This window comes from Abrus precatorius, unplaced genomic scaffold, assembly GCF_003935025.1.
Source record: "Abrus precatorius isolate BTA unplaced genomic scaffold, Abrus_2018 Scaffold6, whole genome shotgun sequence".
In the NCBI taxonomy this organism is placed as follows: domain Eukaryota; kingdom Viridiplantae; phylum Streptophyta; class Magnoliopsida; order Fabales; family Fabaceae; genus Abrus; species Abrus precatorius.
The window spans coordinates 13269905-13294078 of record NW_020874406.1 but is presented as its reverse complement, the minus strand read 5'-3'; the positions used below and the strand labels follow the sequence as shown (position 1 = coordinate 13294078).

Sequence of the window (24174 nt, the reverse complement as noted above, 5' to 3'; positions counted from 1 at the left end):
TGATGTTTAATGTATTTCAATAGTTTGATGCTTCACTGTATAGTTTGTTGGCATGCTCAACTCCTAACTATAAATTTTACTCTTAATGGATAGATTATTCACGTTAACTCTCTCCTCTAACAATAAAAGAGGGTATTCCATGTCTATATATGCATGTAACACGGTAACTTATTTTAGTAATAATATGTGTAACATTTATACCGTGAAATAAGAATACACTTTTAGTAGAATAAAAATCAAAGTTAATGAAGTTACATGAGTTGGATGTGAATTTTTTTTAAAGAGCTAAATATAAATAGTTAAGTAAGTCAAGTATCGATAATTTTTACAAATTAAACATCAGACTGTTTTTAATATTTGAAATTGAAATTTTAACTTAATTGATTCGATATTTAAACTGATTAAGCTTTTTCTATTTTCCAGTTGTCACAAGTTTAATCAATTAATTAAAATTTCTCATCCACCTCTAATATGATGTCAATTTTATATATATATATATATATATATATATATATATATATATAGTTTTTTTATTAGTTCACACTGTGATAGTACTGTCCATGTCATACCTACAAATAATGCATGAATATCATGACAATAATATACTTTCATTCACACTGTACAAGGTCTGCATAGTCTCCACCTTACCATTTGAATTGAGTTTTCTTGAAGCAGAATAAGGAACAGTTGAAACTTACACACGGTTTCTGTGATATGAGAAAACTGAAGCATCGGAACATAATATTTTACTATTAAAAATGTAAAATAAACAAATAAAAACTTATTCACCGTTAATTTTTTGAGTTAATTATATTTATAAAAAATTTAATTTAAATAAAAAAATATAAAGTCTCATTTTATATTCCCTTGTTTTAGAAAATTCAATTCATAAATACCGTACTTGTCGTCGTCCTTAAAAATTGAACTTCGCAATTTTTCATATTTTTAGTTTTTATTCGTTCCTTTCCGTCAATAGTTCCCTCATTGAACAAGGAAGGTTCTAGCAGAATCAACGGTTCTCCACGTGCCGGGGAGGTGTATTATTGATCTACGCGTCCAAACTTATAGTCCGTGATCTAATTCCTTGTTAATGTTAGGCCTTTGTTTAGAGTTGCCCATTACACCGTATTACTTTTAGCTGTATTTATAATTGAATTTTTTATATTAATTATAAAAATATTTTTAAAATATATTAATTATAAAATTTTTATACTCTGAATTTAATATAAAAAATTTGTTTAATTAATTGCAGCATATTCTTTTATGCAAATTACTATCTTAATCATTAAATATAATAAATGTTTTTGGAACTATTTTTATTTATCTTAATAAATAAATTATTTATTTATTATAAATACTAATAATGCAATGTAACGCTTAATGTGCTTCCTATAACCAGATGTCCTAATAAAAACGAATTCGGATCCTCTCATATTTTGGCAAGAACATAAGCCTTATGTTGCCATTTATTTAAGCGAATTAAAAATGATTTAAGCAAATTGTGTAAAAAAACTATAAATTATATAGAAACTGATAGCATATTATCAAAGAGTAAAATTTTATAAAATTTGTTATCAAAGTCAATTCCACTCATCCTCTTCTATTTATTTTTAGATGATATTTGATATGAATGGAATGGAATAAAATATCTTAGCTTCTTCTTTATCTTTATCCTCTCCTATTTATTCCTGAATGATATTTGATATGAATGGAATGGAATAGAATGCCTTAACTTCTTTTATTTTTGACTTATCTATGTCTTGAATTTTTTTTTGGATAAATTTTATTGTGAACAATTGTGTACCATTAATGGAATGGAATAAAATGGACTTTTTATTCATGTTTTGCTGCCACGGTTAAATGTTTCTAAATGAGTAGAATTGACTTTGATAATAAATTTTGTAAAATTTTATCCTTTAATAATATGTTATCAGTTTCTATATAATTTATCATTTTTCTACATAATTCGCTTAAGCCATTTTTAATTCGCTTAAACCGTATAAAATTTGCTTAAACGAATAACAACATGAGGCTAATATTTACGTTAGAACATGAGAGGATCCGAAACCAATAAAAATAGGACTCTAATAATTCTTGTGGGACACCCGCTCATTGAATTTGACAAAAATAAAAAACCAAAAAATTTGAACTCCCCCTCCATAAAAATATAAATTGTATATTTGTAAATTGATATTAATTTAAATATATTTTATGTAAAAAAAGAAAAAACCTCAAGTATACGAGTTACGAGTATTTTTTATTTTAAACTACTTAAATTACTCATCCTATATATAGGATTAATTAATTAATTTAATATTAAATACGATTAACTTATATTTATTAAACGTATTCTTAAATATATTTTAACTAATCTTTTCAAAGATACTTACGATCAATGCATTTATAAAATTATTAATATTTTTTAGTAAGAAATTGATTAAAAAATATTTATAATCTTAAGAAAAGGATCATTTTAAATTTGATAGTTTCATAGTAATATTTTTATGATGTGTGACTTATTTTTTAAATATTTAATTGTTGTATTTTAAATGTTTATTTATACTTTTAAACTTAATTTTAATAAAAATTTATTTCATTAAATTGAATATCAAACATGCAAATATATAAATTTAAAAAACATTAATACTGTATTATATAAATAATGAATAATATAAAAATATTAGATATAATAATACCGCACGATAGAGATACAAAATAAAGCATTTAAAAAAAAGTTGAATTATTCTTCCCTTTTACGAGGATAGGGCGTCGTCATCCAACGGTCCACTCCGCTTCTGGAAAAGAGATCCGACCCGAACACCATCCATTTGGAGCTTGAATTCGGCCTTTGGAATTTGGACAATTCAACAGAACACGTCATGAATCATCGTTCATACGTTCCTGTTCAAATTTAATTAACCAATAAATCCTTCATTACATTACCATTATTTTCAATTTGAAATACTAATTAAGCTTTAAAACCAATTTTGTTCAATTAAATCGTTTTCTTCCCTTCTGGTGCCGCTGTTTTTCATTTGTGATTATTAGTTTGACGATCCGTGGCCTTGCTCGGGATCCCTAGAGAGATCAATCAAGTGTGAGAAAGGGAGCATGTCTATGTCGGATTCCGATTCTTCCTCTTATGGCGGTGACCGCAAAAGTTTCAAGCAAATTACCCGCGAGCGTAAGCCACTTTCCCATTTGTATTTTAATTCTTCTACTTTCTACCCTGTTATTTCCATTTCGCTTATTGCTCTCGACACATTCAACAACTTTTCCTCGTCCTTGTAACTTGCTCTGTTTCATTATTGGTTATTCACTTATGCTTTTGAAATTAATTACACATGCTACCCAACCAAAACACGATCACGTTAGACGTTAGTCCTCAGTGATTATTCGTCGTTTCCGAATTCTGCCACGCCGTTACTTTGTTTGATCACAATCTCAGTATCACGATTTTTTACTTTTACTTTTCTTTTTTTTAACTTTTTATTAGCTATATGACAAGCACGTTAAGGCAACTAGCTTGTGCGTTCAAATAAGCACTTCCTCATGTATCGTTTTAGAGGTTTCGGGGTCTGTCTATTGAGTTTGGAACATGGTTTTTGTGCTGTTAAAGTTCTCATGTAGGCACGATATCGTTGCATGTTTCATCATATTATCTATCCAGAGAATTATGCTAGAATTTGTTTAGGTGGCGTGAAAGATGAATCCATCTTTGCGCTACTGAGAGAATTCCTGAAAGCTATAGAAAAACTGCTCTCTGTTTGACAAGCATATAATAAGCGTGTCAAAACTGCCTAATGGGGAGGCAGTTATCAGGTGAGAGTAGGGACCTTTCAGCACGCACCAAGTGAGCAGCCCAACTCATCATGGGCTATTTACATCAAAAGCAGAATAATATTTATCCATCATAATTTCAGCACTGTATATCAATTTCCATTATCAATATTATTCAATAATCCAACAATATTCTAAATATTCAAATAATGCTAATCCATAAAATAATGAAAGAGAAATCCAATGTAGCAGATATGCTGGGAGATTGATGACTTCGATGGTTGTACCCCCCACCTTAAATAAGTTATCTTATCCTCTGTTTTTGTAATTCACTTTTTTTTTTCCTTTTGTCTTTTGTTCATGTAAAAGGAAAGAAAAAGAAGAGGGGGAAAGTTGCATGATGGATGAAATTTCAAATCATTTATAGTTCTTTAAAGTGTTGAATTATCAACTTGTTACTGTATATGTCATGTGAATTTCTTTACAATTAGTATTTTAGCGTCATCACCAAATTCAATGCGACACTCTTGTCCTTTGCATTAATGGATACACTGATTCAAACAAATCTTGAATTATTTAAGTTCTTATTTCTGAAAAGATGCTATTTTCCCAACCTTTTGCAAGTATTGCATCCTTTCTGGTTTTCCTTTTGTTCCCTTTAACATTTTAATAGTTTATGATCAAATGAACTTGTTTATTTCTGTTTAATAATGCTATCTCCAGGATTATTACATGAAATGATGAGATCAACAAGAACAGGGGATTCCAAATCAACTTGGAAGGTATATGATGCCATTAGTTTAATGAATTCTACCTCAAATTCATTTAGCTTTACTTTGGATGTGTGTTTCATTTAAAGTTTTTAGTTTACAATTAGATAATTTATTTGTCTAAATTGCTTGCTTTTTTCATTGGATCTTTATTCGAACTGAGATCATCATGAGTATTTTTTCAGCTGCCTCTAGATATCTATTCCTGGATGTGCTATGCACTGTAGACTAGTTTCTGTGCAATAAATGCTGGTAAATATGCATGCATGTTTGCACACATGCAGTCAAGTATAAACATATTTTACATTTGAGTGGAGTGTTGAAGGTGAATTAAAGAACTAAGAAGTATGAAGTGAAAGTTGAACTTATTGATTACCATCATATACTGGTTCATGGGTTGCTTGCCTACAGGTATTAATAATGGACAAACTTACTGTAAAGATAATGTCTCACTCATGCAAGATGGCTGATATCACTGATGAAGGTGTTTCATGTAAGAATCACAAGATTGATTTTTTTGCAGTCATTTTTTTTACTACAACCAATCCATTGTTTTTACCCATAATTTCCTCTTATTTTAATTTTCCATGCTGTTTCGATAGTAAATATCAAGTTTTATAAGTAAAAAATCTATTTAGTTTTTGCTGTTTGTATTGGATTGCATCAATTTATGAACACCTCTATAAGGTAAGGTCATTTACATCTGACCCTCTCCAAGATTCACAATGTTGGGGGCATCCAACAGGCATCTGTTGTTTATTTCTATTTGTTCTGTGTTATGTGATTTTGCTGCTCTTTTTGTAGTGGTTGAAGACATATACAAGCAACGGCAGCCATTGCCCTCCATGGATGCTATATATTTCATCCAGCCAACCAGAGAGAAGTAACATATCTGCTTTTCTGTTTTGTTCCTGTTATTATGCAGTTTGTTGTGATTTTGCAACTGATGTCTCAATAACACGTGGTTTACAATGTCTTTTAGGGAAAATATTTTTTTTGGGTTTTGATTTTAGAAAACTTTGATTTATTGATTTTGTTCTTATTTTTATGGTTGCTCTCCTGAATTCTTTGCTAATTAGCTTCCAATTTTATTTTATTTTAATTAAAAGGTTTCTTTATTTCATTTTGTTCTTTTGTTTACTTTGAAACATGTCATGAATTATTTCCTTACTTTTTAATTTTATTGTTTTGTTTTGAATATTGCTAGTGTTTTCTACAGATCACATGAAGATTCATTGCTTTGTCTATCTCTTTTCCTTCTAATTATTCATTTGTAATGTAAATCAATGAATGATAAATATACCACATTCGTTTTTTTATTGTTGATCCATATTTAGTGATTTTCTCTCCATTTGTGTTGGCAGTGTAATTATGTTTTTGTCAGACATGTCTGGAAGGACACCCTTATACAGGAAGTATGTGGTGATCATTATAATATCTCTTGTGTGTTCAATTCATTCCAGGTTCAACTTATTTGTTTTGAAGCCTGCTTTATTCCATGTTCCTGTAGGGCATTTGTTTTCTTCAGTTCAACTATTTCCAGAGAATTAGTTACAGAGATTAAGAAAGATACAAAGGTGTTAACTAGATTAGGCGCATTGAGAGAGGTGAACATTTTGTGTTTAAAAACTGTATTGTGCTTAAATTCATATTTGTGCCCAAACAACGTCATTTCATATTGTTTTTACCCCCCTTATTTGGATGACATTATGCAGATGAATTTGGAATATTTTCCTATAGATAGCCAGGTATGTGGTTGCACACTTGTACTTTAATTTATTTCACCTTCCATCTATAATATATATCACCAATTTTCAATATGGATACAATTGTTTTTCTTCCTCTTTGGTTGCTAATAACTTTCAAAACTCATGACATGTAAAGTGCTTCTTGTTTTGGTCCAGTTCCGCATAGCCATGAATGAGTGTCTAGTGATGAATCAGGATTATCTTCCAGTGAAATTAATTAGAATCTATAAGCTGTTGAAGAAAACCTTCCCTAGATATATAAACAGGGCCATCCATGAAAACACTGAATAAACTTAGCAAGCAAACTATACTTGATTGCATATTACTGTTTCTGAGGGTTAGTAAATTGAATCACCATACAAGAAGTGAAAAGTTTACAGCCAGAAGATATGGCTTAGAAAGTTCATCTATGCAAATTGGCAATTTTTTTAATCATTCATGTGTATCTTTTACAATATCCTTTTTGGAACTCATCATCATTTTCTAATCCCATCATCATCCCACTATTGGATGGCTTCAATTTTGGGCTGCATTTTTGTTCATTTTAATGCAGGGTTTCATCACAAATAATGACAGAGCATTGGAGGAGCTATTTGGGGATGAAGAGAATAATCATAAAGGTGTTGCATGTTTGAATGTGATGGCAAAACGAATTGCTACAGTTTTTGCTTCGTTAAGAGTATGTGGATAGTACTCTTTGTGACAAGGATACAAATTGTAGTCAGTTCTTTATAATTGTTCAAACACGTGATTGAGAAGTCTTCTGAAGCCTGTAAATGTTTTTTTAGGAATTTCCTTCTGTTCGCTTCCGTGCTGCCAAATCCCTAGACGCAACCACAATGACTACTTTTCGTGATCTTATTCCTACGAAGCTTGCTGCTGGGGTTTGGGATTGTCTAATGAAATATAAAAAAAGTATACCTAATTTTCCTCAGACAGAGACCTGTGAATTGCTCATTCTTGACAGATCTATTGATCAGGTTTCTTAGCTTCATTTGTTGATCATTGATTAATAATATCCTTTTGAAGGCCAGTCATGTTGTTTATAATGAGCATATTATTCTGATTTTGTAGATTGCTCCGGTGATACATGAATGGACTTATGATGCCATGTGTCATGATTTGCTGAATATGGAAGGAAATAAATATGTTCATGAAGTAACTTCTACAATTTCCCCTTCTGTCTTTGAATTTTTGTGTATCTTGTAAATAAACGCAAATCTACTGCATTTTTAAGGTTCCTGGTAAATCTGGTGGTCCACCTGAGAGAAAAGAGGTTCTTTTGGAGGATCATGATCCTGTATGGGTTGAGCTTCGCCACGCACATATTGCAGATGTAGGTCCAGCTTTATGCCTTTACTATGCTAGATATAAGTAACATGAATACCTTTTGATATTGATAACCATGCAGGCTAGTGAGCGGCTGCATGAGAAGATGACCAACTTCATTTCAAAGAACAAAGCTGCACAAATCCAACATGGTTCAAGGTGAGCAATAATTATCTCCTGATTTCTCAGCAATAGCATTGTTATATAAGAGGATAGTAATGCTGAACTCAATTTACTAGAAATTAAATATTTGCTTATGTTGGGGGGGGGGGGGGGGGCGGGGGGCGGGGTTCATTTCATATTCAAAAGTAATTTTATCTAATTTTATAAAATTATTATTGCAAGGACGGCATATATTACTTAGAACTCTTAGTTTTCTATTGAATAATTTTAAGCCTGCGCTGTTGGGTAAAATGGTCAAGTCCTTGGTTGGAATTCAAATGCATGTGTGGTTTGTTGTTGAGAAAATTTGGCCCATAACTAATAATAGTTTAACTGAGCCTAAACTTCTTGTTTTTTGATTGATGAAATGTCATAATAAACATAAATTATCGACTTGTGTTCTATTTATATAGTGGTGAAATGTCGACAAGGGACTTACAAAAGATGGTTCAAGCACTTCCACAATACAGTGAACAAATTGACAAACTCTCCCTCCATGTAGAGGTTAGTTTTTTTTAATGCAAATTTTATACAACTTTTTTTATTGCTATCTGGTGTCTACACTTAGAAACTTCCTGGAAGAATTGTTCTACAATCCGCGTTTGTCCTCAATGAAAAATCTTATTTTACTCTCTGGTAATGCCATTACTTTAATTGCCTGATTGGGCAGTTATTTTAGCTTTGTTTTTCCCTTATTACCACCTCCCAGTTTAATAACGAAATATTATTGCTTCTATCATAATTCTTGCTGATAGATGACAGAATAAATAAACTTTTGCGCTCAAGTTTTTTAGATATTTCTGATAGTTGCTTTCTGATAATTGCATGCGAATGAAAATAATAATGTTAAATTAATTTGCAGTTTGTTACTGTTTAAAAACTATAAATGAGTCCCTATTGTTTCAGTCTATTATTTGGTTCTTATGGATCACAGGGACCCAATTATTATTATTTTTTATCTTAACATTTATAGGAACTCATTTATTTGTTTTAAACATTAGGTCCATAAGAATAATGGGACTTGGAAATTCATTTAACCATACAGTGGATCTGATTATGATCATGGGTGCCAATTGGCATAACTTCATAAATGATAGGCTTTGTCGTCCAGATTGCAGGAAAAATTAACAGAATAATTAGGGAGTCAGGACTGCGGGAACTTGGCCAGCTGGAGCAAGATCTTGTTTTTGGAGATGCAACAACAAAAGAAGTGATCAAATTTTTTACTACGAACGAAGTAAGAAATTCTTGGAGGGAGAAAGGAAATGGAGGTTCCTTGAACCCAAACAATTCACATATTAAAATAAGAAAGCTTTTTAGCGATAGGAGTAGTGAGATTAGAGATGCGATTTCTCCCTGTTTCATCTTTTAAATTTCATATAAATATCACTTTTGTGCAGGATATAAGTCGTGAGAATAAGTTGCGCCTCTTAATGATTCTTGCTGCTGTTTATCCCGAGAAATTTGAAGGAGAAAAGGGTCTGAATTTGATGAAGGTACGGTTTCATTCATATTGGGTACCAACTTGATTTTCATTTGCTGTTCATTTTATATTTTAAAGATAAATATGCCGTTGATCATATATACCTTAACACCTGTAATGATGTTATCCAATTTTAACCTTCCAAATGCTTCTCAGGTAGCACGACTGACAGAAGAGGATATGAATGTTGTACATAATTTGAGAATGCTTGGGGGACAACCAGAAACCAAAAAAAGTTTGACCACTGCTTTCAGTCTTAAGTTCGATATCCATAAGGTAAAGGTGATTTCTAAATTAAATATATGATTTTTAAACGTTACATTGTCTGAAGAGTGTTCTTTTAAGTTGTCAGAAGAAGCGTGCAGCAAGGAAAGAGCGTCCTGGTGAAGAAGAGAAATGGCAACTAGCACGCTTTTTTCCCATTATAGAGGTAAAAATAATGTTAATATGATATTCCATTCTTCTCCCATGGAATATGCATTCAGTGATGAAATTTTCAGAGGATAGCATAAGGATGAAAGTCGCCTGTTAGTGATGTAGTTGGTTGTTTATAGATTCCAACCAAAATTCTCGCCATAAACGGGAAATAAGAAGAAAGCATTTTGCTATTCTTTCTTTTAATATCATGAAAATTGTGTAATATAGAGAAAGATAAGGCAAATATGATGAGTAATTTTTAATTTATTAGAATAATCTCTTTATGATATCATATTGGTTAGTATTTATCCTGAAGTTTCATAGCCTCGTGTGTGATGAGCGGATCATTATTCAGGAACTGATTGAAAAACTCACGAAAAATGAATTGTCAAAGGAAGATTATCCTTGTTTGAATGACCCAAGTCCGTCCTACCACGGCACACCCGTTTCTGGGCATGTAAACCAAAATCCTCATTCAATGAGATCAAGACGCACACCAACTTGGGCTCGACCGCGAGGTTCTGATGATGGATATTCAAGGTTTTATTTTCTTTCTTCATCAGTACCCAGGAATCTAATCATTGTTTCTGATGTATAAATTTATTTTTCTTTCATCCATTAACCCTGTTCTTCCATCTGGCTCTATGTGGCTGCTTATTATTCCCCCTTGCTTCTGAGTTGGGTAGGCTTGCATAAGCTTGCTATTATGTAGATAATTTGTAGGGAAATAGAATATCTCTGTTGAAAATGACAATAAAGCGGGAACTTTCTCACGAGTAATTTTTTATATTTTCTTGCTTGCATACAGCGATTCTGTACTACGACATTCATCGAGTGATTTTAAGAAGATGGGGCAACGAATTTTTTTATTCATTGTTGGTGGAGCAACCAGATCTGAGGTTTGATTTTACACACACACACATATAATGAGATTGTATTACTACTTTTTTCCCCGTTTTTGAGATCTGATATGTTATTTAAATTTTGACCTTCAGCTGAGGGTTTGTCACAAGCTTACCGGAAAGCTGAAGAGGGAAATTATTCTTGGCTCATCAAGTCTCGATGATCCTGCAGAGTTTATCTCGGTATTGAAGTTTTGCCCTTTTCAATGCCAAACGTAATGTTTTCCTCCACAGGAATTGCAATTTCCATAACTATTGTTGCATGCTATTTCTTCTTTTGCAGAAATTAAAGATGATAACGACGCACGAGCTTTCATTAGATGATATCCAGATATGATGTTAAGGACTGTAGAACTAGAAAATGCCTTATGCTCACTTGTAAAATATATTTGTGTTGTAATCAAATAGTTTAATCATCTTTATATTACAAATTCTGGATATTCGATTCCTTGTAAAAAGCCTAACCTGAATAATCTTAGTTGATTACTAACCGGAATGAACTTTATAGTTCTTGGCGAACAGAGATTGTCTCCCCTCCATAATAATAATAATAATAAATAAATAAGCCACCGGTGAGAACCAAAAAAAATTGATTTCATCAACTATTGATATAACAAGAATATAAATTATAAAATATGAATTCACGGTATTGTCTATGCTTATTAATTTATGGTTTTGTTAACGTCGAGGTTAGGATGTCATTGTGCACCGGATAAATGGTGGCTCATGTTACAAGTAACTTGAATTTGGATGATTTCCAGTTTGTGTGAGAATATGAAGTTTAAATTTATTTTTACTTAAAGGAATTTAATTTTATTGAAGCGACTGAATATTAGGTTAAGAAAAATTATATTAGTTATGTTTTAAATTGTCTTTTTTTTTTAAACATGTAAATGATAGCTACTCTTTTGAAAATTGATTATTTTTGTGATCGAAGTTACTCGAGTTAAAAATAAAAAATGACATGATGAAATGAGTTTGGTTATATAGAGAGGAGTTTTGATTTTGAAGTGAAAGTGTACGGCCGCAGAAAAAGAAGAGGGATACAAATTCTCTTATTGTAATAGGAATTAGACATTCAATTTTATCTTTGTTTAAACAATAATAAAATTATGCAAAATTTACTTATGTATTTCTTATGAGATAGAGGAAAGAGAGGTTAGGTATGAGAGAAGAGGAGGTTGGAGATGAGTAGGAATGGGGAAAAGGGATGGAAAGGTTGGGTATGAGAAGAGGGGAGAGATAGATATGGGGAAAGGTGGGGTGTGGAGAGAAAGAAGAGAGTTGGATATAGAGCATGAAAAAAAAAGAGAGTTAAGGGAGAAAGAGAGGAGTTGTGTGTTGGATATAGAAGTTGGGAAAGAAATATTAGGCATAGGAGAGAACATAAAGTTAAGGAAAGATACGTGAATATTGCATGAAAAAATATTTTATTATTTTCTCTATTTTTGTTTAAATAAAAATGGAATTGACTATATAGTTTCTATTATAATGGTAGAAGATCCAAATTTCAAAAATGAGGTTAGAGTTGTTTATAATGATTGCAATAAGTAATTTTTCTTTTTTATAAAAAATTATTTATGTGAAGAGAAAATTATAATTTGTCTCAAATTTTAATTATTTGATTCAATTTATATTCTTTTAATAAATAGTTGAAGATTTTTTTATTATCTCTTAATTTTTGTTGAGAACGTAGAGGAGAAAAAATGACATGCAAAAGTATTCACTTAAAGGAAGAAGTAATTTTACTTCAGCTATATTCACTTGCTTTTTTCTCAAACAACATTAGGTTTACATAAGCAATATAAAATTAAATATCTTGTTCTCATGCAAACCCACAAAAATTGCATATGACCTTATTTAGATATATTTTTTTAATTTTTAGTTTAATTATATTTTTAATTTTTATAAATATTAAATATTTTGTGATAAATTTTTATAAAATTTTTTACTAATAATTAAGATTTAATTTTTACCGTTAACTTGAATCGACAAATAAAAAGTTAAATTAGTACTGCATTTATTATTTAAAATAAATATTTACAAAAAAAATCTTTGAACAATTTTACATATTTATAAATACTCTTTTTCTTCTCGTCCAACTCCCTCCTGGAGCTTCACCTCCTCCACTCTTAACCTCCACCATCATCATCACCATTACCCCCACTCACTCTCCATCCCCCAACCTCCACTCTTACTCCCTCGCTTCCATTTCCTTTCCCTAACTCCACTTTTTTCACACACCTCCTTCTAGGTAAAGGGAAATGGGAGGAATTATGGGAAAAGTTTAAGGTTATGGATAAGGGAGTAAAGGTGGAGGAGGATGAATTACAGGAGAGGTTTAAGGTTAAAGAGTGAAGGAAGGGTTATGAGAGAAATTTAGGGGTGAGGGAAGGTGGATAAGGAAGGGTTACATGAGAAGTTTGAATGTGAGGGAGTGAGATTGGGATTAAAAGAGGAGTTACAGGAGAGTTTTGGGGTTGAGGAAAATGGATGGAGAGGGATTTGAAATTGAAGGAGGGGGAGTGGGGGTCGGAGAGGGGTGTTGGAAGGAGCGGCGTAGGGGGTGCAAGAAGGAGAGAGAAGGGATGTGGGAAGAAAAAAAAATTAGAAAAACTTTTATGTAATTGTAAAATATATTTAAAGACTTATTTATAATTATGTAATTTTAAATAATAAAAAATTAAAAAAATAAATGATATAGAATATTATGTGATTCCATATATAACTGAGTTAATTTTATATTTATCAACTCAATGCTTAACAAAGGTAAATTAATTATAGAAGTAAATTAATGATAGAGACTAAATTTTAATTCTTTAACTTTTTAGAAACTAAATTTCAATAAAAAAATTTAGAAGAATTTATTTTAAAATATTTAATATTTATAGAGATAAATATAATTAAATTTTAATTTTTTAATAATAGTGCAAAAATTTACTAGTTTCCTCTAAAAATTATACTCATTTTCCATGAACTAAACTCTTTTCCATTCATTTGGACTAAATAAAATAAAGAATTATATATAAAATAAAATAAATAAAAATGATATTTAAATGGGTAAAAATAGATATAAAGTTTTTAAAAAGACATTTATTTTGGATTTAAAAAAATCAGTATAATGTGTTTCAATAAAAAATGAAAATTCCAACCTAGGGAAGTTCATAAATCATGACACCCAAATAAGGAAAGTTCACCTTTTTTCTGTTAAATCATTTCTTTCAATTTTTTTTTACATTCTTAAATCATTGCATCCAAACAAAGTGGTCAAGAATGCGGATCATGTTCCCTGGTTCAAATATCACAAGCCAAACAACGGCACGTTACCATGCTACTCTGCCTAAAAACAAAATATGCCAAGAAACGTAGAAGCATATATATGCTCCTTCAGTTTTCAGGATCACAACGGCGTGGTACTTTCTCCTTTCGAGATAGCGAGTTTTCAGCCTTTCTCTTTCTCAGCTCACTAACTAATTTATTGACATATGCAATGTATTTATCGACATCAAATTTCCTTTTGCAGCCTGCATAGTTCATGTATCGGATTTTCCCAAAAATGGGCCTCTCTCGCCAACCCTGAAATACATCATAAGAATTAAGTGCCGAAACTGAGAATTCTAGTTGATTTTCATATGATGTTTTGCAAGCTCTCAATTTTACAGTTCATTTGGTTTTCAAAAAAATAAGAGGAAAGCACAAGTCAGCTACGCAGAAAAGGTAATTACAACAGCCTACATACTATGTTTCATTCTTCCTCCTCAATATTCATATTATAGTGAACGAGAACAATAGAGGCGAACCTGATCATGAACCCCACAAATTGACCACATGCAGCCAACATAACCATTTGGATCTCTCCCATCTAATTCATACTGCAGTCAGTTGAAATTGCTATCATTTATACAAATTGTAACAACCTTCCTCTTATGAAAATCACACCGTAATTAGATTACTTGTCTATGTTGACCAAAAGGAAGAGTGTTACCTTATCATTTAAATATAAAGATATCTCAAGGGCATCTTCAGGTCCTCGTGTCCATTCAAGTATCTTCTTGGCCCAATACATTCTGTACACGAAATTTTATAATGAGGAAACAAACGCAGTTATATTAAGGTTTCCCTTGTAAGCTATTTTTATATTGTAAGAGATACGGTCTATCTCTGCTAAGATAATATAAGAAATCATGCATAACAAAATATCTCAGGGACCTGAAAGATTTCAGCATATCTAGGAAGATATTCAGCAAATGTTATAGCTGAGCAGTCTTGTCAAGGATATTTATTGCCTAAGGTCATGTGATTGATGATTATTAGGGAATTTCTTCCAATCCATGGACACGCAATTTGCAGAACCAAACAAACTACATTTTATTTGTGCCTTCTGTTGTCTCCAAACATTTTTCATAGCAGTGGAAGCTTTTAACGATGCTTTTGCATGTTGATAGAGTGATAGACTCGCATTTATTATGTCGTGTTTTCCTTTCGTGGGTTTATAATTTATTTTCAAACAATGGTGATCAGATTTTCATATAATTCATTTTATTATGAAAGGAAAGAGATCTTATAAAGATCTAGAGCTGTAAGGGTGAAAAAATAGAGTTGATGTATACTCTTCATTGAATAATAACGTGTAATAAACTTAGAATGTGCAAATCGAAGAGCAACAAAAGGAGAAAAAATCATCAAGTTACTTACCGCATAAAACCATGCATTTTCCCATAATGAACCATCTCCAGCTGAGAAGCATTCCAGAGCTGATATTTGCAACAGAACGATATAATGCTCATTAAGACAAAACAATAAAATGCCCATTAGAAAGATCTGAAGCATAAACAAGTAACAAAGTGCTTTAGTCTTTGAAATTGTCACTTGTCAGGTGATTTTAATTGGGAAAATATTGTCATCCATGAAAGATTAGCTTACGGGATCAGCAGTCTGTGCCTTCTCCAACTGCTCCCTCCTACAAATACAAAAACTAAATGAACTTTCAAGTAAACAAAAACATTAGAGTTAGAAACAAATAAAAGTGACTCACGAGTAAATATGTTCTCGTTTATCAGAGGCATGATCGAGCAAGGTCTTACGAGCCCACTCCCATGCTCCTTGCAATGAATCATAATGAGGCTGGTAAAAGCAAAAGTTATCAGCAAGCTCTCTCCGCACAACCAATTCCTCCACGAAAGCATCAATAGCCTTTAGATCACAAGTCAAGAACAGGAAAGTTAAACTAAACATAAGGCACAAGATAATTGTCACAAATTTTGGAAAGAAAATAAAATCAAGCAACAGAAAAAATGTATTTACTGGGCAAGTAAAACATACCTGAGGGTGTGAAGTTCGCAGCTTACGTGCTTCTAAAGCACAACGCTGAGCAGATATCTGTCCAAAATGCAAATAGGGTGATAAGCCAGAAAGTGCAGTGGGTTTGCACGGGTTGTTGCGATCTACAGAATAATTTTTCAACCTTTTAGTCAAGAACCCATTTTTACTTCCCATTAGCACTTCCATTGCAGCATTTTCCCCAGGTTCACACCACTCAACTTCAGGAACCTCAGCTCCTCTCCTAGTTTTTCAAAAAATAATCATGTCAGGGGGTTCAGCTTATCCACATGAATTGATTTTAGCTTATAAGCACATACAACTCTAACCTTAACACATCAGCAATGAGATCATCCCAGTCAATGGAGTGGTTGTCAGTGACCACCCACTTCCTAATTGGGGGTTCAAGTTCAATGTTAGGGAAATCAATGAGATACTCAGAAAGCCTTTTGTTTATCTTAGCCCTTATGGTCCTAGCACTGTACTCCAACTTATCAGAAGCAACCCAAAGGGGGACAACATTGTGAGCATCCACTTCATGGACGGTAACAAAACCGCCTACCCTCTTGCAAATCTCTTCTTTACACTTTCGTACTTCCCGCAACGGTGAGAAATCCGTCACCAAAAGTGAAGCTTCACATTCTCTAAGAAACTTTGGTATAGTATCCTCTGCTTCACCCTACAATAAAAAATAAAAAAAAATAAACACTTTTGAAGAGTTAATAAGAGAAGCGAAATCTGAAAAAAAAAAAAAAAAAAACATGGGAGTTACCCGAAACAAGAAAAAGGGGATATGAAGTGTGTGTTGCATGCGGTGGCACAATTGGCGCAAACCCCTCAACATGAACCCTAAATGACGAGATTTCGCGCCCAGAAAGCTATGGAAGAGATTGAAAACAACGGCTACGGGAACGTTGGCTTTGTTGGCCTCACGAACGGCGTGGATGAGAGCCCAGTTGTCTATCGCTCGTTGATCTCTGAACATCCAGTACACAACGGGACCCGCTTTTTCGCGCGAACCTTCTTTAAGGGTCCGAATCCGACCCGGTTGAACCGACATGGGCGACGGTGCGTAAGCCATGGCCGTGAATCGTAACGCCACCAGCTAACAGTCACAAGTCTTGGAGGGAACTTCAACTGTTCAACGTGTGGTTTCAAACGAACTTACGTGGTTCCAGTTTCTATTTGACACGTATACAATTCTTCTTTTTTTGGAATTCGGTTCAGGACCCAAAATCTTGATCTCAGCAGCCCATACGAAAATGGGGTTGGTCGATTTTCAAGGCCCGCAACAGAAAACTAGTTTGGCGAAGGGCATGAATGTCATTTTCTGGGCCCCAAATTAACAATTTTGGACAGAAACAAATAGTAATTGATTCCATTACTCCAACCAAGATTGCAGGTGATTTACTTGTAGAATTTTGTGCAAACTTGAAACCGTTTATTTTTCAAGAAATAGTTATTATATGTATGGTATATTGTTAAGAATAATACTTTGTTGTAACTTCAGCCGGAGAAATACCTTCTGAATCTTTCTATATGCCACCCAATGATACTCAGTAGGCAGGTTTTTTCCGTTCGATTTTCCACTATGAAAGGATAAAAAAAAAACCGTAGAAAAGCAGCGTACAACAACGATTGAGAAACTGATATTTTTAATGAATAATAATGGTGCCTAAAACAGAAAGCCATAAAGTATGAGGTACAATGAGAAAGCTCATTTCCAATTTCACTGACTGCATAAAACTGGTGGGAGAAAATATTCAATATATTCTAGTTTTCTGGCCTTCTTCCAACGAAGTAAAAGGTTAGTTAGCAGGTCGATGATCATACTGAATGCCAAGTACAATATCTTTTCTACTCCCATTTCTCTTTAATTTTATTGAAAAATATGTTATCTATTGTGACTTGTTAGGCATCATGATGGACTGCAGAAAAAAAAATACCCTGTCCCCCCCAAAACACAACTCGAGGAGCGTTAGACAAATGTCAGCCTAACAAATACAAGGTTGCACAACATTCATTGTCATTATTTACTGAAAAAAGTGAAACGCCCACCGTGGGGCTCGAACCCACGACCACAAGGTTAAGAGCCTTGCGCTCTACCGACTGAGCTAGACGGGCTTATAGTAATGTTCGAGCATTTAATCATTGTGAACATTATCGTCATTACTAGAACTTACACTGACCTTACCAATCCATGCTTACTAGCTTTTGTTTTAAAATTTTATACATATTTTTAATACTTAAAAAACAAATCATGTGGTCCATATATAAAAAGCAAGACTAATATTTAATTTTATTTTTCAATGGGGTATTTGAAAATGCCGGTTTTGAAAAGAGCGGACAGGAGAGAATAAATTTTCAGATTTAAATAAATATATTTTAATTTTATATTTTTAATATTAAAATATATCTATATCCTTTTATCTTTTCTCCTTCAAACTCCCAAATAAATTTAAGATAAAAAAAAAAAAAGGAGTATTGAGATATAAAATAATGCATTTTTTTATGCAAGTTTAGAATTAAAAAAATTAATATAGTAAGCATTAACTTAATGGGATATCACATATAAACAATTTTTATACAGTGGGTGTGAATTTTTTTCTTAAATATGAAATTATCCTTTATTGTATTTTTTTTTCTCGTAAACACAGACTTTATCGTTCTTTAGTATTTATTTAATATTATTTAAAAATAAAATAATTGATTGTTTTTAATTAAATTTATGTATGAAATTTTTCTTAAACAGGTAATAATTATATATATATATATAATATTATACATTATTTGCGAAATTTTTAAAAGTAAATGTTACTAAATCGAATTATGATCCGCGAAGGGTAGAGTTAAGTAAAATAAAGTATTTTAATTTTATTTGTTTAAGTCATTTTTCAACAAGCGTATGAAACAAACAAACAAACAAAATAAAAACAACTTATGCCCGAAATATTCCAACTTTTTCCAGAAAACATCGAAGAGGCAATGACTCAATACCCTCGTGCATTATCTTATCGGATTCGCCCCTTTTGCCGTTTGTTTAATAAAATAATTGGTGGAATGGTGGATACTCTTCCATTTTAGCGATAATTAAACAGTTTAGTTTCAATTTATTTAAGCAAATTGAAATTTCCCTTAATGCGAAATCTACCCAGCATGGTGGAGCTCAAAACCACACCGAAGATCTCTCCAAAAGCACAATAGGGTCCAAGCGCCACCACGACTTGCAGTCTCTGCTAAGTGGCGCAATGACCAACTTGTACACGTGAGCTCGACGGGTTTGCTTACAGCAAGGCCAAAGTGAAAGAAAGAATTGAGAAGAAGTTGCTTAAGATATCACATCATGTTAGCCACTCTTTGGCCATGCTTAAGAAAGTGCCTGGAGTGAAGAAAACAACATCCAAAGACCGAAAGCTTCTCCAAAGTGCTTTGAATGAGACCAAGTTCGATCTTGTCGTTGCCAAAAATGGCACTGGCAATTTCACCACTATAGCACAACCAAGTAGGTACTGGGCATCACCCACCAAATATTCCAAAATATTAGTTTAAATGAAAAAGAACATGAATTGTTTGCAATTATGTCTCTAATTTGATTCGCACACGCTATAGAAGAGACCAGCTTGAGAAACTTCTAATCCTTTTTAAACCAAGCACGTTGTCCAAATAGTTATCTTAGCAAATTATAAAATTTTCAAAAAAAATGTTACCAAATTAGCTAACTTAAGTGAATTCAAGAGGAGCTATTCGTATTTTTATAAAATTTGTTTAAGTGAATTGAAACTAGATGTTCCAATTTCTGACAGATCTTCCTATTTCACATACTCGAGCTATGATTTTATATTTGAATTTTTTTTTTTCATTGTGAACGTTTAGTTATATTTTCATTTAAACAAACATAAATTTACTTAAAAATAAATAAAGAAAATGATAAAAAAAAATAATGCAAACTTTCACTTTTTTTTTCAATTCTTTAGTCTCTTGCTCTTTCTCCAACTCTTCCCTTCTCACCCATTTAGGCCATCTTTAGCGGCTATTTCGTACACAGTTTCTTAAAATGAAATGCAGAGAATTACATTTCTTCACCGTTAGACAGTATGACGTGGCATTTGCAGTTTCTTCAATAGAAGATGCGTTCCTAATATAAGGAATGGTTTCTTCTCTTGTGTAGTCTCATCTCCATGGCAGCACATCCATCTACTACGTCCAGCTCTTTTGGGAGGAGCCAGTGATCCTCGTCGAAGTTTCTGAGAACTTGCTTCAATCGTCATGGAGTGTAGAAGTCGCCATTAATGGTCAAAATTGTTGTGATGCATTAATTTGTGTTGTAAAAATTTAAGTCCAATTTTATTTTCCAAATGAATTTGCCGTGCAGGGGATTTGGTACAGGGCATGGGATGCGTAGAAGTTGCTGTTTGGTTTCCAATTTTATGAAGATTCTTAAGCTGCAACATTTAGTTTCATTTTTTTTCACCTGTTGGACTTCTATTTGTAGAAGTTACCATTCAATGATGTGGCTATAAAATTCTATTACTTCCTGTAGTAATATACACCACCATTTGTGCCATTTGAGTATTTCTTTCAAGTTCTTTCAATTTTTTTGCAAAATCAATCATTACCTATTGGTGAAAATTCTCTAAATGCTCCAAATCTTCAACATTTTCTATATCCATCATATCCAATCAACCCAAACAATTCTCAAAACCCACAAGTTTTTATGTGTCCACCACCCCAACTAACCCAAACACATATTATAGGTCTTCGTTACCCAATGATCATCCTCCTACGAATTAAGTTGAATCACCAATTGGTCTAAACAATATTTAATCAGATAAAGAAGAAGAAATTTCAACTAAAAAAAAATCTATCATAGTATTTCCAATGAAAGAAAATGTGATTCCTATCTAATCGTGACTCAATGTGTTAAAGGATTCAATTGTAGGAGTAGACCAATCACTTAGCCAATATTGGGCAAGAATAAAGGAAGCATATAACGATGAAGAGCACAAAAAATTTTCTAAAAGAGAAGCCAGTCAATTGAAATCTCGATGGAATCGTATCCATCCTCCAGTTCAAAAATATAATAGCTACTACAAACAAGTAGTTAATCATAAAAGAAACGGGAGCACATAAAATGGTGTTATGGTTGTTGCACACATGATTTACTCGCAAGATACTTGGTACCCAATGTTGCTCATTCTCACATTTTTCACACAAATTTCCTCTGTATTCTTATTTGATATTTAGATAGAAACGTAATGGATGGAAACATTAATTTAGATGATCTAAAAATTGATTTAGATGATCTTTTGGATCAATTCGTAGATGAGTATCTTAAAGACAATATCGACGAAGAAGTGATCAGGTTTATACTACAAAGCTATTAACAACAAATTCCCAACACCACAAGATCTAGCCAAAGAAGGAGAGTGGTTCATTGGAATTGTGAGGAAAGTCATGAACGATTATTCAATGACTATTTCGCTGAAAATCCAATATACACAGATACTCGGTTCTGAAGAAGGTTTCGTATGCAAAGGCTTGTGTTTCTGCGAGTTGTAGATGCCTTGACCAATCATGATGAATAGCAAAAGTGCACAACTGCTCTTCATATATTGGCTTATGGGACATTGACTTTGTGGACAAATATATTCGAATTAGTGAAAGGAGTTTGTAAAATATTTGGGAAGGAGTATCTGAGATGCCCTAATAATGTAGACATTGAACAACTACTACAAATGGGAGTGGCATGTAGGTTTCCTAGAATGCTAGGTAATTGTCCAGTTGCGTGGAAAGGTTAATTTTATCAAGGTGATCCTGCAAACCCAACAATCATTCTTGAAATTGTGCCCTCACAAGACTTGTGGATTTAGCATGCATTTTTGGCACTGTAGGTTTGAATAATGATATTACTGTGTTGAATGCAATTTTTTTCAAGAACTGCTCCGAAATTGCAATACACAGTGAATAGAATCTAATATAATATGGGTTACTATCTAGTAGATGGCATATATCTAGACTTTGCTACATTTGTGAAGACCATCTCGATGCCACATAGAGAAAAATGAAAATTATTTGCCGAACGACAAGAATCAACGAGGAAGGATGTAGAACATGCATTTGGAGTGTTTCAATCTCGATTTCATATGAGGTCCAGCACGTCTCTAGGATGCTGCAATAATGAAAAACATAATTATACATGTATTATATTGCATAACATGATTGTCGAGGATGAGCGAGACACCTATCAAAATTATATTGATTACAATGGTGTAGGTGATGACATATCAACATCTAAAGAAACTTTAGGTGCTCATACCAATTTTAGATCAACATACCTTCAAAGGAGAGTAGACGTTCATAACAAACAAATGTACCGCTAACTTCAAGTTGCTCTTATTGAATATATTTGGAAACGTTTCGAAAATCAAAATGATGAAAATTAATTTTATGTAATGTTATGTATTTTTTATTGCTTTATTTTACTTTTCAATATCTACGTATTATGTATTATGTATTTTTTTCGTAATGCATTTTGTTTTATTGTAATTTAGTTGTCCTTTTTAAATTAAATTTAAATTTGGTACATAAATGAGTAAAAATAAAAATATATAAAAGGTGAATTTCTTGAAATTTCTTACCATTGGAATGAATTTGAGTTTAAGTTACTTAATGCTAACGTAACAATGTAAGAACCACAAAACACATATTTCAATACAAGAATAAATTCTTTCAAGAAAGATGCTTATAGCACTTCCACTCAATTTTCTCTTACTTCTCACTTCTCTCATTCTCCGGAATCTCACCTTGTCTCCCTCCTCCTCTTTCCACACTCCCATTAGTTTACTCAATTTTCACTCTTCTATGTGAAAGATTGTGGTTATATTTATCTAAATAATTTTTATTTTATTTTTTTCATTTTTATTTTTATTTAAATAAAAATAAAATTAAACATCTAATTTCTATCGCAAATAAAAATATTCTAAATTTTATAATTTATTTACATGGATGTGATGACAGGATACGAATTAATATATATATATATATATATATATATAATAGATAATATAATTAAAAAATTCAAGAGGAATGCAATTACAAAAATTATATCTAATTCTATGAAAATCTAATAATTACAGTGAATAAATATTTTTTTATTTGATTTATAAACATTTTTCATACATACGACGGAAGAGATAAAATAAAATAAAATAGAGCTAATATTATCTTTAAAAAAAATTAAATCTTATACCAAGCATTTCTAACTCTCAGTTCGAGTTAAAAAACACTTTTGACTCTAAAGTTTTAGTAAGACGTAACGTGTAAAATATAAATAAATAAATACATAAACTTATGTACCTGATTAAGCTTGAGAAAAAGACAAATAGGCTGATTTTTTTATATTTTAATATATTTCTTTTTCTTTTCCTCGTTCTCTCTTTAATTTCTCTATCCATTTTAAACTTTCATTTTTATAAACAGATGGCCTATTCGTATAAAGTTTGGAACCTAATTTTTAAAAATAAAAAAATAGTTACTATCATTCAATATGCTTTGAATTTCATGTCAATTGGTCGTTTATTTTGAATGCAAAAACGATCGCAGAGAGTATAACGCTACGTGATATGGTCACGCGGTAACAAAAAGCCCGTCTTTTGGTAACAACGAAAGGACAAATAGCATTTAACAACATGGTAGTTTACCATGCTCCTTAAACAGTTATTATTTCTCTAACGGTAAAGGTTGGATACTATAATAGGAAACGAGTCACATATTAAAAAAAGGTTTAAATTTTGAACCTGTTAAAATAATTATAAAAGATAAATTTTAAATATAGTATATAAAAAATGAAAGCAGTATTTTTTTTTAATAAAAATTCATCATATAACTAATAACGTTGGTTATTTAAATGTTAATTTTTCTCATTAAAAAACTCCAGATGTTAATTTAAATCATCAAAATAAAATTGAAGATGAAATATAATATCTGATTTAGTTCTAATTGGATAATAGTACTATCAAGATTTGTGATTTTGCATTTGAGTTTCGGTCATTATAAAAAGATTTTCTAACTTCAATTGTTTAAAAAGTAATTCTACGCCTTTTGAAAAAAAATAGTTCCACAACAATGCATGAAAAATAAAATCGCCACTAACACAGAAAAAGACAACTATTATTCAGATGACTACTAAGATAGTTAATTTGATATAATTAATTTATCTTTGCGATAAATTTTTTTATATATTTTTTAAATACTATGAAATACTT

The 24174-nt window shown here is 31.8% G+C and overlaps 2 protein-coding genes and 1 non-coding gene across 12 annotated transcripts; 1 reads left to right on the top strand and 2 right to left on the bottom strand.

Moving 5' to 3' along the window:
* Positions 1 to 2758: 2758 nt before the first annotated feature.
* Positions 2759 to 11130, top strand: LOC113868499 (SNARE-interacting protein KEULE-like). 7 transcript variants are annotated; one of them, XM_027504134.1, is made up of 22 exons: positions 3127 to 3184; positions 4504 to 4562; positions 4736 to 4875; positions 4962 to 5043; positions 5355 to 5433; positions 5915 to 5965; positions 6061 to 6157; positions 6266 to 6298; positions 6852 to 6977; positions 7087 to 7278; positions 7373 to 7456; positions 7536 to 7634; positions 7710 to 7786; positions 8197 to 8293; positions 8901 to 9026; positions 9190 to 9285; positions 9429 to 9548; positions 9625 to 9702; positions 10045 to 10229; positions 10498 to 10588; positions 10685 to 10774; positions 10875 to 11130. In XM_027504134.1, the coding sequence occupies exons 3-22, from the start codon at positions 4813 to 4815 to the stop codon at positions 10926 to 10928; spliced, it is 1920 nt and encodes a 639-aa protein (XP_027359935.1). In that variant the 5' UTR covers positions 3127 to 3184; positions 4504 to 4562; positions 4736 to 4812; the 3' UTR covers positions 10929 to 11130. The 7 variants fall into 7 exon arrangements, 6 of the variants coding, with proteins under 6 accessions (XP_027359936.1, XP_027359932.1, XP_027359931.1 ...); XR_003505383.1 differs by lacking the exon at positions 4736 to 4875 and having other exon boundaries at positions 2759 to 3184; positions 8203 to 8293; positions 9618 to 9702; XM_027504131.1 differs by lacking the exon at positions 4736 to 4875 and having other exon boundaries at positions 2809 to 3184; positions 8203 to 8293; positions 10875 to 11106.
* Positions 11131 to 13777: 2647 nt separating this feature from the next.
* LOC113868501 (deoxyribodipyrimidine photo-lyase) lies at positions 13778 to 17066 on the bottom strand. Of its 4 annotated transcripts, none has more exons than XM_027504136.1 (9): positions 16683 to 17066; positions 16240 to 16589; positions 15914 to 16154; positions 15627 to 15784; positions 15515 to 15551; positions 15287 to 15345; positions 14577 to 14658; positions 14392 to 14463; positions 13778 to 14167 (listed from the first exon to the last, which is right to left on the bottom strand). In XM_027504136.1, the coding sequence occupies exons 1-9, from the start codon at positions 16989 to 16991 to the stop codon at positions 13979 to 13981; spliced, it is 1497 nt and encodes a 498-aa protein (XP_027359937.1). In that variant the 5' UTR covers positions 16992 to 17066; the 3' UTR covers positions 13778 to 13978. The 4 variants fall into 4 exon arrangements, 3 of the variants coding, with proteins under 3 accessions (XP_027359937.1, XP_027359939.1, XP_027359938.1); XM_027504138.1 differs by having other exon boundaries at positions 13791 to 14167; positions 15627 to 15690; positions 15910 to 16154; positions 16683 to 17023; XM_027504137.1 differs by having other exon boundaries at positions 13791 to 14167; positions 15287 to 15327; positions 16683 to 17023.
* Positions 17067 to 17961: 895 nt separating this feature from the next.
* Positions 17962 to 18034, bottom strand: TRNAK-CUU. Its single transcript has one exon. It is a non-coding gene; the product is annotated as a tRNA-Lys (tRNA).
* Between the last annotated feature and the right edge of the window lie 6140 nt (positions 18035 to 24174).

What these genes read in the sequence shown, in the direction of transcription:
- LOC113868501 (XM_027504136.1), bottom strand. Translation starts at nt 16,991, where the DNA reads ATGGCTTACGCACCGTCGCCCATGTCGGTTCAACCGGGTCGGATTCGG. An exon ending in CTCATTGCTGATGTGTTAAG is followed by an intron (nt 16,155 to 16,239) that starts GTTAGAGTTGTA and finishes TTGAAAAACTAG; the next exon opens with GAGAGGAGCTGAGGTTCCTG. An exon ending in TGCGAACTTCACACCCTCAG is followed by an intron (nt 15,785 to 15,913) that starts GTATGTTTTACT and finishes TGTGATCTAAAG; the next exon opens with GCTATTGATGCTTTCGTGGA.
- LOC113868499 (XM_027504130.1), top strand. Translation starts at nt 3,112, where the DNA reads ATGTCTATGTCGGATTCCGATTCTTCCTCTTATGGCGGTGACCGCAAA. An exon ending in ATTTTCCTATAGATAGCCAG is followed by an intron (nt 6,299 to 6,851) that starts GTATGTGGTTGC and finishes ATTTTAATGCAG; the next exon opens with GGTTTCATCACAAATAATGA. An exon ending in GTGGAGCAACCAGATCTGAG is followed by an intron (nt 10,589 to 10,684) that starts GTTTGATTTTAC and finishes TTTGACCTTCAG; the next exon opens with CTGAGGGTTTGTCACAAGCT.